Source organism: Perna viridis, chromosome 12, assembly GCF_037379345.1.
Source record: "Perna viridis isolate PV_CMFRI_1.1 ecotype Kerala chromosome 12, ASM3737934v1, whole genome shotgun sequence".
NCBI lineage: Eukaryota > Metazoa > Mollusca > Bivalvia > Mytilida > Mytilidae > Perna > Perna viridis.
The window spans coordinates 30,087,786-30,103,974 of record NC_142456.1 but is presented as its reverse complement, the minus strand read 5'-3'; the positions used below and the strand labels follow the sequence as shown (position 1 = coordinate 30,103,974).

Here is a 16,189-nt window from a genome sequence, read left to right as displayed (position 1 = left end):
GATACTCCAAAAGTCCCCCTCCACTTCATGCAGGGCAACTAAAATTAACCTTTATCAGGAGACTTATAATTCATAAAACCCTACACAAATTGGTGTATGTAATATATAAAGATTGAAGAATAAAATTAGTAGTTTTTCGGGGAAAATGGGGAATGCTATGATTATGACTAGTACTCTACATATATGTGTATAAACCCTGAAAAAATATATACAGCCTTCTTGCGAAGATTTCATTCCAAGGTCTAGATTTTTCCAGGTACCGAGTATATCTTTTTGAAAGACCTGAGTTAGATTTGTTGATATAGAGACTGGTTCTCGACAATTCTTGTCAGAAAGTCCAATTTCCATATCCTCCCTCCCTTATATTATTTAATATTTGATGTAGTTTGTTGCTTGGTTGAAAGTACTTATTTTATCAGGCCATATTATGTCATTGTCACTTGTGACGTCATCAACGTTTTACCCCTCATGAAACGTTGAGTTTCAATTAAATCATAAGGAATAGCTGTAATACTAGTATTCTTTCCGTATATTCGAAATAACCCCAGTCCCGTATTGCACACTTCAAAATAACCATAATAGCGAGTTATTTCTTATACCGAAAAAATATGACAGAATTCCTTAAATGCAGTGATCCATCCACCACAAACAAGATTGCTACGAGTAGTCATGTGTCCCCCGCCGCCACGGAAAAGTGGGAATGCAATATGTTACATTGTATATGTTAATTTGGAGGTACTATTTTATAAAATGCAATGTTCTGTAGGTATAATAATAGTTGTATTTTTTTAAATCCTGTCACTATCCACAGTTGTTTATTTAGTGGATATTGTATGGTGGATAATAACGTTGTATAAAACGAGTGTTCCTATGTTGTAGTATGCATTAAGTTTATAATATAGGATTAAACTCCGTTTTAAAAATCACACACAAACATATCATTTGTTTGTGAGTGAATTGGTCCCGTTTATACTCCAATAAATTCCTTTCAAACGGTGTTTAATCCTTATAATTCTTTTAATTTGATTAATTTCTCTGTAATAAATGCCTATTTAACGTTTTTTATGCATTTTATTGGCTCGGCGTATGAATTTATAACGTGAACTTGAACGTAGTTCGGTCAACGTTGTTTATGATCAACTACATATGGTGGCCAACAATCCTACAAAATTTCAGCAAAATCTCTTCAGTGGTTTCCAAGAAGTTGCGTCCACAAAGTGTTCCTATATTGTTACATGAATTAAGTCGATAAAGTCTCATATCTCCTGTAAATTTTGTTCAATCAAAATGGTGGCACGACATGATCATCTACATATGGTGGCGAACAATCATACAAAATTTCAGCAAAATCCATGCAGTTGTTCCAAAGGAGTTGCATCCACAAAAAAGTGACGGACGGACGGACAATAAAGCTAGTCTGTGGGAATTAGATATCAACAGACTTGGGGGGCTGACTGACTTTCCTATAAAATAATACAATTTTTTTTTTGTTTCCAATTTTTTTTTATAGAATACCTTTCATTTGTCAAATATCATACATAGAAAACAAAAGAAACACAAAAAATATATATACAGTATTAATCAAAATTAGGTGTTATTCCCCTATTGTCTTCAACCAACCAGGAAAAAAGCCATCGACTACAAAAAAATTATTGTACAGTGCCATTTCTCAATGATATTGGCTACATAGTACTGTGGTGAGGTTTGGGATGTATTTTTTGTAAAACACATGAAAAATATCTATAGCAAAATTTCAATCTGGCAAGGCAGCAATCAATGTCCGAAACAAAAGCTCAGCATCAGCGTATGAAGTGAGGGTGGGGATCTGATCCCTTCTTTTTTCGGTAAGCAATTCGACAATGTTCATAAATTCATTGCTACAGTCACGCTCTGGAAAATTATCTGTATATTCGTCCATAAGGTTGTCAATTGTTTGCACGGTAAAAGGAACGAACAGTCTCTTCCACCAAAGATCTCTGGCTGATAGTATAACATATTTGGAATACCACTTGGCGTTAAAACTTCAGCACGTTGTTTTCTTATTCTTGGTGAATTCCAGTTCTCCGCAAACATGTCCAGTTGATATTGGATAACGGAGAGGAAGCAAAACCGAACACATTCTTTATGTACTAGACATGATCCATTAAGAACCCCTGTATCTTGGAAATCCTGGAAGCGATTTCTCCAAAACTGGGTGAAACACGTTTTAAGGCTACCCCAAAACCTTTCTATATGTTGATTTTCAACTGACCTTCCGATGAGAAAAGAGTTTTCTGTTTCTGCATCCGATCGAACAACTCTTGGAAGCATCCTCCTTTGTTTGATCCAATTAATAAGATACCAGTACCCAACATATCTCGGATTATTGTTAGAGGGACTTGCTATCAACCATAAAATTTTACGAGAGTATCCATCGATCGCCCCATGTATAGCTATGCCGTAGGGTTTTAATTTATCGTAACCATCGACATGAATCAGATAGTTTGGTCCAGTATTGTAGTACACTCTCCTTCGAAGAACTCGCCGCGATCTATCAAGTATACCCTGTTGGTCTATTGTTCTTAGGCAGGGCCTGGCTCTTTTTTGCGTAACACAAAGGCCAAAGCCTATGTTTAGAGTCCTCCACATAGTTTTGTAACCGGCATCAGCCATGCCATTCTGGTGTAAAGCCAAGATGGTCCTTACAACTGTATTTAATGGTGACAAGTTATTACGCCGTCTGAGATTTAATCTTCTCTTAAGTCTCTTTAACATTGAACAACTCATAAATGTACCGTGAACAAACAAAAGAAATCCACAAATCTGAAGGGACCTGTAACATAAATGGTGATAGTATCGGACTAAATCAGGCACAGCAGCATCGTCACCTGGGTACGGAATACCTGCTACATTACGCATACCGACACAAAGGAGACAACACAGAACCTGAAACATAATACTGAAATAACACTTACGTTGTAATGATTAATTTGTTGCAAAAAGCAATGACGAAAACCTTTATATTTCCTAACAAAAGCTTTTTTTGAGATTTTCAGAATAGTATATATAATCAATATATACAGCGGCAAAAATCATATAAATATATGTGACAAGAGTCCTTTCCGGACATCCGTGCCCGATCAAAAATACATTTCTGGGCCTTCTGGGTTCCACACCCCTGACGTGTTCTGGTAATTTTCTGTAGAAAGCATGGGTAAATAAAAAAGGAACGAGTGTAGTGAAATTTGAACATTTTAGACGTTTATTTAAGGTTTTTTTTGAAAGTCTAAACATAGCGTTCGGTCGAAATAAAATGAAAATCAAGGTAGCATACACATATCTATGTATGGCGACCATCTTGGATGTCGAATCAACATAAAAAATACAAAAATTGTAGATGACCATCACCTGATAATATTTGCCTCAGTAAGAGGTCTAATATACATCCCTGCCTCAAACCATGTCAATCTACAAAACGATTTTCAAAATTCGACATTCTGTATGTTTTTCTGAAAAGGATAAATTTTGATCATTTTAATCTTTGTTTAGTTGTGGCGGCCTTGAAGTTCGGATCGTCTAATTACTTCTTAGTAGTTTAATTGCTAGTATGTTGATCTGGTGTTCCATGCATGCAACATATTTCTATTTTACTTTCAACGTTACCTTTGTTACCTTTAAAATATGGCTTCCTTCCATTCTGTTCGACATTTTCAAAAATTTATTAGACTGCAGTTGACCGAGCAGCTGAAATAGAGATATTCAATTTAAACATGCGAATAACAGCAAAAACTTCTATTCGGTCGATTGTTTGTTTGATTTTTTTTTTTTAGTGTTTAATGTGTGTATTATGTGTTCGCATATAAAGCAAGTTGAAGCAGAAAATGATAAAAGGATGTTCTTTTAGCACCGTCCCTTAATGACCACTGTATTCTAATGACTATTATTACTCCTCGGTGTACTTTGGTCACGAGAAGGACACATTCATTTTTTCGTTGAAAACTCAAATATATGACCTAATGCATGTGAGGAACCCGGTAAGATACGAGTCCTTAATTAAGCACCGTCACCTGTTGATCTCAGCTCAAGTATGATAACCCACTTGCACTTGTACTTCGACCTGCAGAGTGCTCACAAACAGCAGAGTTTTTTTTACATATTATTCTACTTAACTTTTAAAAACCCCAATTAAAATGACTGTCTTTTGGGAATCTGACCACGACAACGAATAAAGTTAATATCAAATAAACAAGTTGACGTTATTTATCGAATTTCATCGACAAGTAGAATTCAACATGTCGACATCTTGTTTTTATGTCATTACATTTATATGAGCTAGTAGACATTGTAAATTCAATTTTTGCTTTATTATTCCGACATGTTTATTTCACCATTACGATATATCACAAGATGACCAATTTGACGTCATATGTTGACATCATCAATAAACAGGTTGAATTCAACATGTCGACATCTTACTAATATGTCATTACATTAATATTAGCAAGTCGACATTGTAATTCATTTTTTCTACATCATTCCGACATGTTATCTTCAACATGATAATTTGATTCCAACTTATAACGCACAATATAACTTATTATTCTGACTTATTTGCCACAAAGTATCCTTACAAGGGGTGTACCATATGCGTTTCCATAGATCAGGTATCAATTGTAATTCATTCCAATACCTAAGAATTAAGACTAAACCAAAATATCTTAACAGCGTTGCTTAAGCGGAAAATGTAGGTCACAATAACCTAATTTTTTATGATGTTTAATTATATGAACGGCATATCAAATGTATGCACAATTTTAGCCTGTTCTTGTGCTAGTTTCCTAAAATGGAAATAAATGATCACAAATAAAATGGTTTTTAAATGCTATTCAAATTTATTTCAATATAATTAGGGTACAAGCATTACCCTTTGGTCTTATATATACAAAAAGACGAGACAATTTCTATTTTCTTATTGTTTTTTTTTTCCATTCCTAGATTGTGATATCCCCGAAGCACCTTCCTACAGTATTAACATTAACAACTGGTCTGTTTTGCTCGTATTTGTAATAAAGTGTCAGATTTCATCTAACACAACACAGAAAAGCTTTAGCACTAAGGGGTACATCTTTCACAAACTTCTATAAACGTTTACGAAGTTTATTCACCGTTACAAAATTTCGTCATGATGTAGTACTTCTGGTATCATACATGTACCTCAATCAATACAAAAGGCAGGATCTTATAACTGAAGTTATATACTCATGCATTAAGGTTAGTGAATCAGCATCCAAACAAAGGGTAGTATCTACAACCTATATTTTACATTTCATTGACTGTGTTAAAGTTTACTTCTGATCTCATGTATGGGCAATAATAAGTAGACTATATTGTATAAAAGTAGTTCGCATTTTCTAATTATGCAATTGATTCTTAAATGCCACATATGCCACCACTTGTCGCTGACGTCGTCCACAAATGTTCCAATATATTCTCCTCTAGAGAATTCTCCATAAAATGACCGTTTGGATTTATGATCCGTGAAAAAAAACAAGGCCGCCGTTACTAAAAATAGAACATAGGGGTCTAAAGACATTTTGTTTGCAAATAAATAAAAAACCGTTACCTTTAGCGAAATTCTGGCAGGGGATAATATTGTTCAGCATCAAGAGACAGACCTATGCCGAAATTCTGGAAACGCTATTGACAACTGATGTAGGAGTTATAACCTCTAAAACAGCTTTTTTGGCATTCTTTGTATGTACAACATTGAAAATATTCTTCTCGAAAACCATTGCGCAGAATTCAATTAAAGTTTGCATAATTATTCGTGGGGTATTCCACACAAAATGACCAGTGGGATTTTTGATCCATGAAAAAACATAAGCCCTGTTACTAAAATAGAATATAGGGGTCAGAAGGCAATTTTTGCAAATAACTCATAGGTTATTGCCCTTATCAAAATTCTTGCAGAGTAATTTCGTTCAGCCTCATGAGACAGACCTATGCCGGAATTTTCAAAACAATTTATCGTTTGATTTAGGAGTTACAGCCCCTGAAAAAGTTTTTGTCAGTTTTTTGCATTTGCAACTTCGTAAATCTTCTTCTCTACAACCATTGTATATTATTTAATGAAAGTTGGCATATTTGTTCTTTACAGTATCCAACACAATATGACCGTTGGGACTTTTAATCAATGAAAAAACATGGTCACTGTTACTAAAAATAGAAGATACTTAGGAATCAGAATGCAGTTTTTGCAAGTAACTTAAAATTGGTTGCCTTTAGCAAAATTTTTGCAGGGGTTATATTGTTCAGCAAATTTTCGAAACGATTCGTCTACTAATGTAGGAGTTATGGCTCCTGAAACAATTCTTTGTTTTTCACAGGTACATGTACAATTTTGAAAATGTTCTTCTCTAAAACCATTTACGATCATTTAATTGAAATAAAGCATATTAGTTCTTTAGTGTATTTGTGATCGAAATGACTTGTGATTTTTAATCCATGAATATATATGGCTGCCTTAACTAAAATCGGAACATAGGGGTCGGAAGACAGCTTTTTGAAAATAATTCAATAACTGTTGCCTTCAGCAAAATTCGGGTTCAGGTCAGTCATAAAATGCTATTGAAAGCATTTCCTGCATTTGACTATTCAGTTAATTTTAACTTACTAGCCTGTCTCATTGTCAAGTTTTTCTAATAAGTAAATGGTAAACCAGGTGAGCGATTCAGGCTCTCTTGAGCCTCTAGTTATCTATTTATAATATTTCTATGATATATTTATAAATGTTGATTTTCCAATTGTTCTTATCTAAATTTATGGCATCAAATTACATGTTGAGAAAGTGACGGTATTGTGACATTATGTTTAAACAACAAAATTATAAAACATTTTGAAATGTTCTATAAACAAGAATCTACATGTTCATGTTTATATAATCAAGAGAACCAAGATTCTAGCGGAAATCACAAGAATGTAGTCTTGGGACATTTTGATAAGGAGATGTGCATTTCAGTAAAACATGAGCTCAAAAAATGTTTGTTTGTTTGTTGGGGTTTTACGTCCGAGCAGCAATATTTCAGCTATATTCAGACGATGAACATGAAATTGATGATAAAATGAACAAGAAATTCTCAAAAAATGAGAATAGGATATAATGTCAAGAGAAGATAAACAAAAACAAGAAATATTATTCCTGGGTCTAATTGAATTCTCTCAATATACAGAAATTAATAAAAAAAAAATAGTATCAGTCATAGGACATCTGTCCTCTAACAATAAGTTAAAATTTGGTATGTTACTTGACCATGAGATCAAAGGTCAAAGTTAAATGTCAACCACTCTAGTACGTGACGCCTGGCCTTGCGAAAATATAACCCCATACCAAATATCAGATGTCTAAGTAAAAAGACAAAAAAAATATGGCCCAGACAAAACTTTGTATGTCATTTGGCCTAGGAGTCAAAGCTAGAAGTCAAAAGTCATCCTATCTAGAACATTACAATCTATCTTATTGTGATTTACTTACATACTAAATATCAGACATCTGGGTATAAAGACGAAAAACGTTATGACCAAGACAAAGTTTTGTATAGTATTTTGCCAATGTTTTTTGTTATTTGACTTTTGGGTCAGGGGTCAAGATCAAAGGTCACCTACCTAAACATTTATTTTCTCTGCCTTGGTGTGATATACTCAAATGCCAAAAATCAGATATCTAAGTAACAAGATAAAAAAGGAAAGTCACAGACAAAATTATGTATCGTATTTTGCAAAAAATGTGTTTATTATTTGACCTTGAGGTTAAAGGTCAAGGTCAAGGGTCAATAAATCTGGTACGCAACACCCTGTCCTGAGAGAATATACCAACAAACCAAATATTAGATGTCTAGGTCAAAAGACAAATAAGTTATGGTCTAGAAATGTTAGTATGAAAAGCGTTAAGAAGAAAAAAGTCATTATGGGTGGTTATTTCGAGTCCAGATGAGCAAAAAACAAATATAGGTTACATATCTTTATTTTTGATATGTTTCACTGGAGAGGCCTTGCTACACATCCATGTATACATTTGGATAATATCTTCTTTCTAGTCTTGTCAAAACGGGTCTGAACATAGTCTATTTTCGTATATTTCACAATGTCAAAAATTAAGAATTTTGGTTGCTATGTTAACCAGATCTAAACCAATCAGATTGCTTTATTGTAAATTGTTTTCCTTAAGGCACACTTTATTTATTAATATAATTGTGTAGTTTGACAAATTTCCACCATTAAATATATAAAATTACATTCAAATTGTGACGTTTTAGTGCGTTTTTTTAGGCCAAAATTGGTAGTTGCTAGGGAGTGGCTGTTGCCATGGTAACGGTGAAAATATTTTTCATTTTTTTCATTTTATTTATTGTTTTTCCAATATATCCAACTGATTTAAAGTCAATTTGGGTAAAATATCTGACATCGATAAATTACTATCAGTGAAAACTGTATGATTCTTAGGCGGACTGCTACTTAAAGAGAAAACAAATACTTAAAAACGAAACAAGCAAGTATACATTGTGAAAAATAAATCGATACAAAACAGAAATGGTTGTTTAACATGACTTTAACATGCAGGCTCTGAAACAAAACTAACACATGTCAATGCAAAAGAAACGGCTAATGATATTACTAACGGGCAACCGAACAACTAGACAGTATCCCGAATTACCGCTAGGGGTTGAGGAAGTTGAAGGATGGAATAATATGGTGCCAAGATTACCTATTATATCACCCGCAATCCAGAATCATACGAAATCGGGAAAGTTAAATTAGACAAACGATAAAAAAAAGGTATACACAGGTCAACACCAGATTCCAACAATTGACTGACGACCAGAATGATTAAGTTAATTACAGGAAGGACCAAGTACGCAGATGTTGTTGTACATGTATTTATACTTAGTAACCATTTCATGTGACTATCCTTTTATTATATAATTATAATACCCCCAGTTTAGGTGGGGCATATAGTGATAGGGTTATCTGTCCTTCCGTTCATACTTTCGTTACACGGAATGGTAATTATACGTAACTCCTTCTACATCACTAGTAGATCGAATGGATTGTAATGAAATTTTAATTCATAGAATCCTAAGTAGATATTGAAGGTATGCGCCTCCTCTTCAAGATTTTGATCTGATTGTTTTTTTTTTTTTTTTTTTTGCTTTTAATTATGTTTTCCACAGCAAAACTTGAACTTGGTCATTCCCTGACATGGGGAAGTTGGGATGTATCAATTTATCCGTTTTTTTTTTTTTTTGTTTGTTTTTTTTTTCTTTTGTTTTGTTTTGTTTTTGTTTTTTGGTTTGCTATATTATCTTTGTGACTTGGTTAAACTAAGTGTTTTAATGTGCGGTATTGAATACATGATTTCATAATAAAATCAATGTTTTGAGTCATAATGTGTCAAAATTATCCGAGATATTTACACAATAAACATTCTTGGTTGCCCATTTATTGAATATTCCAAGTTGTACATGTTCTATATAATCATTCGATCTTCGTTGTCTCACAAATGACCTAATCTATTGAAATGCAAAAGCTGGGACGATATATACTGGAATGGTAAGCGTCCTCTGCTATCGCCATATTTAATATCTTGTAAAAGTCGCTGGAAGCTAAGTACCAGCATCATCTTAATAAAAAAAAAAGTACCATAATTATTCTTTCAAACATCGTACCAAGGCTCGATTTCAAAACAAAAATAAATTGTATGTGCAAATCATTCAGCATGTGATTCATACTAACCGAAATTTTAATTAAACCTTAATAACACCTAAAAATCAATCTGACTGTGAGAAGGAACTAACGATACGGAAAAGCTTTTAAAATCCAAATAAAACATTATTGGTAATATTTCCATCTTACATTTTTATACTTTGCGATAATTTCATCGAAACCATTGAAATCCAAATGCTTCGGATTAAAAATTGATAATGCGATAACTATTTTGATTTTGAAACATTCATGTTTTCTGCATGTACAATGTATAGCCTACTCACAATAAGGTTTCTTAATAGATTTTAAAGGCAAAAAGCTTTATGGCTGTCATTATAAATTTGTGGATGATTACAGTATATCCATCTGTGTCATGACAACCGATTTGTTTACTGTATTATAATTTTACTGTCCATGAAAATTCGTCCTTCGTTTTCGGCGGAAAAACAATGGACGCTTACCCTACCGGTGTATCTGGTCCATATGGTCCCGGTTTTTAGTGCATCCAAAGTCCGGGTTTCTTGTTTTATTTTGTTTCTATGTCAAAGTTGTTTTGCAGTGCGAATTCTGGCCATCATTCCCCTGATTTCTCTTTGAACAATGATAATGGAAATGTTGCGCACATACATAACGAGTACGTTGTTGACTGGAATAAACACTTTTAATGCTTTCCCCAAATGCAGTTAACACTAAAAATAACTGAGACTTCAGTATACACAACAAAGTCGAAATCGCTATTGTTTTATTGCTGTATATGAACATTATTTGGTGCGTATTGAAAGATGTGAAGTGATACAGTTACTAGTTTCAGAAAGATAAACAAAAATCAAGCATATCTTGGAATATTTTCGTATATCATGTATCTAGATTAAAAAAATTACCTTTTTTGTGTATGCATTACAAGTATTTGTTTAACCCCTATATCGGTTACCCTTTATCGCATCACACTCTAAACCCATATTGTGTACCCTACATCACTCCCCTAGACCTATATTGCATATCCTATATCGCATACTCTATATTGCACCTCTTCATGACCATACTTTGAAATATAGTTAAAAATATATGATATGATGAAAATGACATGTCAAATGCGGTATAAATTCTCGACCTATATCACGCCGCGTACTGGTCCGTGGAATGATATAGGAGTTTCGGGTTGATACAGAGTGGGATACAGATTTTCACATGTAATATTCAGTATATACCACGTATACCAATTATCGTCATATCAATTCGGCAATTTGTCCATAAATACATGTTCTTATTATTATAATTGTCGGAATTCAGAATTGCGAAGTAGCGAGCTTGGCAGGTCCATGGTTCAAATTAACGCAGTGGCTTGAGTCCTTGACTTCAATCCACAAAATTAAAAAATATTTCCAAAAAGACCTATCATGGGTCTTTCACTTTTTTCTAAGATTTTTATCTAAAATAATAAGCCTATAATTTTTTATTGATTAGATAGAATGTTATAATACATGCGTAAATAAGAAGTGCTTGCTACGCGACAAACAAAAGTTTTTTTGTTCTTTTTGTAATTTGTTTGTTTGTTTGTTTTATTTTGGTTTTTTGTTGTTGTTGTTGTTGTTGTTGTTTTTTGTTTTTGTTTTTTTAATGTATAACTATATTTCTTGTTTATATTGTTCTTTCATGGACTTTATAACATGAGCCAGGTGTAATTTGTAAGAGGACGGAGTTGAATTTGTTGATATTTTCAAAGATATTAATGCCTATCAACTAGGATTTTTTTCTTTGTAACTTAAGAAAACTTTAAGACACGAGCTGAAAGCACTGGCTTATTGTTGTTAGAAAAAAAAAGACCCTGTTTTGTATTACCCTTGCTGTCAGTCTAAATCAGGTTCTCAGTGCCTTCATTGATCTGTGATACTTCTAATGTGAAAGGTTAAATTCGCATTGAATAGTCCCTGGTTATTCCAACAAATGGATAGTATAATTTGTACTCCTTCCCTTATTAGAGCGAATTTAACGGACTCGGGGTGAAAAAGTAATTTTAGGGCGACTTCGTGTATCAGAAACTGCTTTCGAGTATGTTGTTTTTAATTTAGGTATATCCTGTTGTATACTTGTCATGTGATCATACATTTCTTGTTTCGGTTTCTGTATTATAATGGTTAAAGTTTTTAAATGCCATAATTTCCAGTCCCAAAATGTTATTCAGGTTGATGGTGAACCGGTTGCAGTTTATAACTCAAGAGACAAACTTTTTGTTGCCACAGATAAATGTTGTATCGAGGTATTTTCGTTGGGAAGTTCAATATCGAAGCTTAGTTGTTTCTCTTCGACAGAGTCGACAATTCATAATATAATTTATAGCTTACCAGGTATGTACTTTAATCATCGCCTCTGAAGCTTCAGTGTAGCCAGGGAGTGTAAATATAAAGTCCCTGGTGTAGCATGTTGGTCTCGAGCGGCAAGAGTATTGAGAGTTTGTGGGTTTGAAAGGCAAAAATTTAATTTTAAAATTGGAAGTCACTGCTTCTCCTAGACTACAAATACATTTACAGGGTGGCATGCTCATTTACTGTTTGTGCTGTTACGATAGTTAAGATCTAGCTCATTGTGTCGGATTGTAACATTTGTATTTGTAAATTCATATAGAATTATAGACTAAAAATATTACAAAAAAAGTAGAAAATGTATATCGTTGGCAGTGGCAAGACAAGAAAGGACACACATTTTTATGTTAATATATGAAAAGTACAAATTTAAGAAGTTTGTAATACTGTAATTGTAAAACAATTGCGAACATATATGTGATTACTTTATACAAGTAATATGAACTCTATGAATAAATGGGATTGAACAAATTTTGTATGCTTTGCAGCAATTGCCTGAAGAAATGCCCCCCCCCCCACATGCTTCATGACCTTTAACCATGTGAAAACATTTCTTAAAAATCTGATCAATGTACATGTATCAAATAAGTCTGTTAAATCATTGTCAGTATGGCTGTTGTTACATGTATATACTAAAAGTTTAGGGTGTGTATTTTCTTCCTTTTGTGGAAATTGTACAAATAGAGAAAACTATAGAAATAACAAGGGTATTCAGCTTCATTCAGGAATATTGTAATGAATTTGAGAGAGTAACATGCAATGCGGACTTGCATGCACAAAACTTGGGGATGGGGAGCCACTGCCTATATTGCATGTACATGCACATCAAGTACATCAATTTTGGAGCCAGGATTTTTTGACTAGAGGGTGGTGCAGCACGCAATTTTTTAAATTCTTGCCTTGAAAATGGAAAAAAAGATAGAGCAAAAGGAAAAAGTGGGGTTGAATGCATGGTGCTACACACGTACATGTACATGTGTACTGGTGTTACATGTGTATGTCCACTTTAAAAAGAACAAGTACATTTCTGTAGATCCTTGCTTCTCTGTAAAAACTGAGATAAAAAATACAGTTTGTTTTGTGTCATTTATGTATACATGTACAGAAAATGTATATATACATGTAATTTCAGTCTCTCATTATGTAGTACACGTACTGGATGAATGAATACTTTATTGCATCACTAAAACAATGCTATAGCAAATAACACAGAATACATATATGACAAATATGACAGAGAACAAACAATGTGTAGTATAATATGAATGAGTTATATCTAAATATAGTGAAAATATGAAATGAGCTTCAAATAATTTGAGTCCATAGTTTCCCTGCCACAAATGTAGATACTGACAGTTTTTTTTTTTTGTTAAACTGCATGATCTTGTTTGTAACAAATGTTTAAGTTTATGAGTATTAGGCCATGAACAGTAACAGTAAAAAATGACATCTCAGTGACCTAAAAGTAGGACAAGTCAAAATGAAATGATATTCATCTTCTATGCAATTCATATAAGAGCATTTACAGATTCTATTTTATCTACAAGTATTGTCATATCTATCAGTTTCAATACACAGTTTCAAAGTACCAGTACACAATTGGGTTAATAATACAATATTATAATTATAATATAAATAAGTTTCAAATACAAAGTCAATTTTATATGAGCTACTTGTATTATAAGATAATTTTTCACAGTTTACTACACTAGAATGCCTGAGTTCTGGTAATATTGATCATTAATACGATTTTTGATAAATTCAAATGAAACATTAATTTTATCTTGATCCAGTCATATATTGTTCAGACCAAGGCTATTCAGTAAATCACAAACTTTATAAGCCCAATTTACTTTGCCAAGAGAGGCATCTGTACATAAAAGTTAATAATTACTTACGGACAATACTTTTTAAAATGATATTAGAAGAAATTTAATTTCATACAAAATATTTTGTAGAAACTGTTTCATTTAACAATTCACATACATGTAGGTTGATCCAAGTGGGACCCTTGGGCCTCCTTTATTTAGGTTGATGATTTAGAAAAAAAGGAATCTCTTGACACCCCCTCCACTTAAGCCAGTCACCATACATACATAGTTGTATTTGTTTTTGTTTATTTATATTGTATGTTTTTGTATTGTACATATATTATGCCATGACCTTTTATTGAAAATGTGCAAATAAAAATATTGAATACTGAACTTGTATAAATTCTTTTTCAAGGAAATTATGTAGCAACCATTGAATCTTCAAAGAAAAGGAGGTCTACAGCAGTTACATTTTCTGTTAAAGTATATCTGAATTGGGAAATAGGAACTGGTGATATTCTTCAAAAAACTTCAGTGCGTCTTGCAGGTAAAGACCAGAATGTCACATATTCCAATGTTGACGAGTCATGCATACAGGTAATTGATGTCCAACAAATAGGGAAAGTTGAAGATATCGATATATGCCAGAAAACAGGAAATTTGGTAACAGTGGCAAGGGAAGAAACAAATATCTATCACCTCGTAGAGAAAACTATTGGTAATTCAAGCAAAGTATATTTGGATATTGTACTTTTCCTGAAGCTGGAATGGCATATTGGATACATTACAAAAACAGTCCTTTGTGAAGATTATATTGGTGTTCTTTCTAAAAAAGAAATTCATGTTGTTAAAGTTGTATATTCTGATGAAAACTATGGAAGGCCTCAAAACATTCCACAAGACTTGGATAGATTATCAGCCAAAAGTTTTGGAAATCCACATCGGAAGACATCATCAGCCATTAGTAATGTATCTGTCCCTTCATCAAAGGGAAGTCTTTCCCATCCAGAAACTCCACATTTTTCTCGAATAGGTTGTCGTTCCTCTGCTAATGCTAGTCCATCACTGTCACTTACAAAATCAGCGGAGTCTTTCAACCATATCCTAGAAGATGAACACTTCACTAAAGTAAATTTAGATGAATTGAAATCCAGTTGTTCTCAGTCTGAAACTAAAGCAATAAAATCTATTCATTTAAAGAAGCTATGGGAAAGCACATCAGATACATGTAAAATGGTAGAACCAGATGTCACAGATTTTAGAGGTAAGTTACACTACTGTCAAAACTAGTTTTAATTTGTCCACTTTTCACATTGGAGACTTTGTGAGTGGAGTCACAGTGTCTCCATGCAACTTAGTGAAGTCACCATTTCAAAGTACATGTATATGCTTGTAATTTAATTCTTTTGTTTACATGACAATATATATTTAATGATTCTTAAAGTTTGAAATCATTTGAGTTACAAACAGAAAAAATGAATGAAAAGTAGAAATCTATTGGAATAAACTGAGTGTTTGATTTAGTGGAGACTCAATGGAGGACAATGGAGACTCCACTGTGAAGTGTGGAGAAAGTAAAATGGAGACTCCACTGTGAAGTGTGGAGAAAGTAAAATTTAGGTTGTTGGTAGTGTATGTCTAAAGACTTTATTAATTAATTTGTTTATTCTTCTTCGAAAATGAACCTCCATTGAACAGCATATCTTATGATATAAAATATAACTAGGAAAACTTTTTCTCAACTTTCTGTTACTGTACAATATATACTGGTAGTACATGTACATGTATATTAATATTATACCAGAACACATTGGTAGAGTCCCTTTGAACGAATGTACATATGCGTGTTGTACATTTAAATGTACATTGTACGGTATGTCATTAAATTTATTTTCTTTGTTTTATATGTACATGTGCATGTATTTTAGAAAGTAAATGTACTTGAACATTGTAAAGGAACACATTGTAAAAGTCCCTTAATAAATATACATTATAGCTACATTATAGCTCTGAGAATTGCTCTACAGATTTTGTTAAAATTTTGTAGGATTGCTTGTCACCATATGTAGTTGATCTTATTGTGTTTCCATTTTGATACAATATATTTTACAGAAGTTATTGGGCTTAGTTTGATTTGTATATGTTACACTATGGGAACACTTTTTAGAAGCAACTCCTTGAAAACCACTCTACAGATTTTGTTCAAATTATGTAGGATTGTTATCACTCGGTGTAGTTGATTTTGATTCTACAAATTCTAATTGTACAAGAGTTATGAGA

The 16,189-nt window shown here is 33.0% G+C and overlaps 1 protein-coding gene and 1 pseudogene across 1 annotated transcript in view; one reads left to right on the top strand and one right to left on the bottom strand.

Annotated features, from left to right (window-relative positions):
- Positions 1–1,753: 1,753 nt before the first annotated feature.
- On the bottom strand, positions 1,754–3,675 carry LOC148601978 (uncharacterized; annotated as a pseudogene).
- Positions 3,676–11,829: 8,154 nt separating this feature from the next.
- The window catches only part of LOC148601977 (BLOC-2 complex member HPS3-like), a 39,655-nt gene continuing 35,295 nt past the window's right edge, over positions 11,830–16,189 (top strand). The window contains exons 1-2 of the mRNA XM_088556803.1: positions 11,830–12,083; positions 14,325–15,173. Of these exons, the coding sequence (XP_088412929.1) occupies positions 11,870–12,083; positions 14,325–15,173 (1,063 nt within the window). The 5' untranslated portion in view covers positions 11,830–11,869. The remainder of the gene's footprint in view (positions 12,084–14,324; positions 15,174–16,189) is intronic.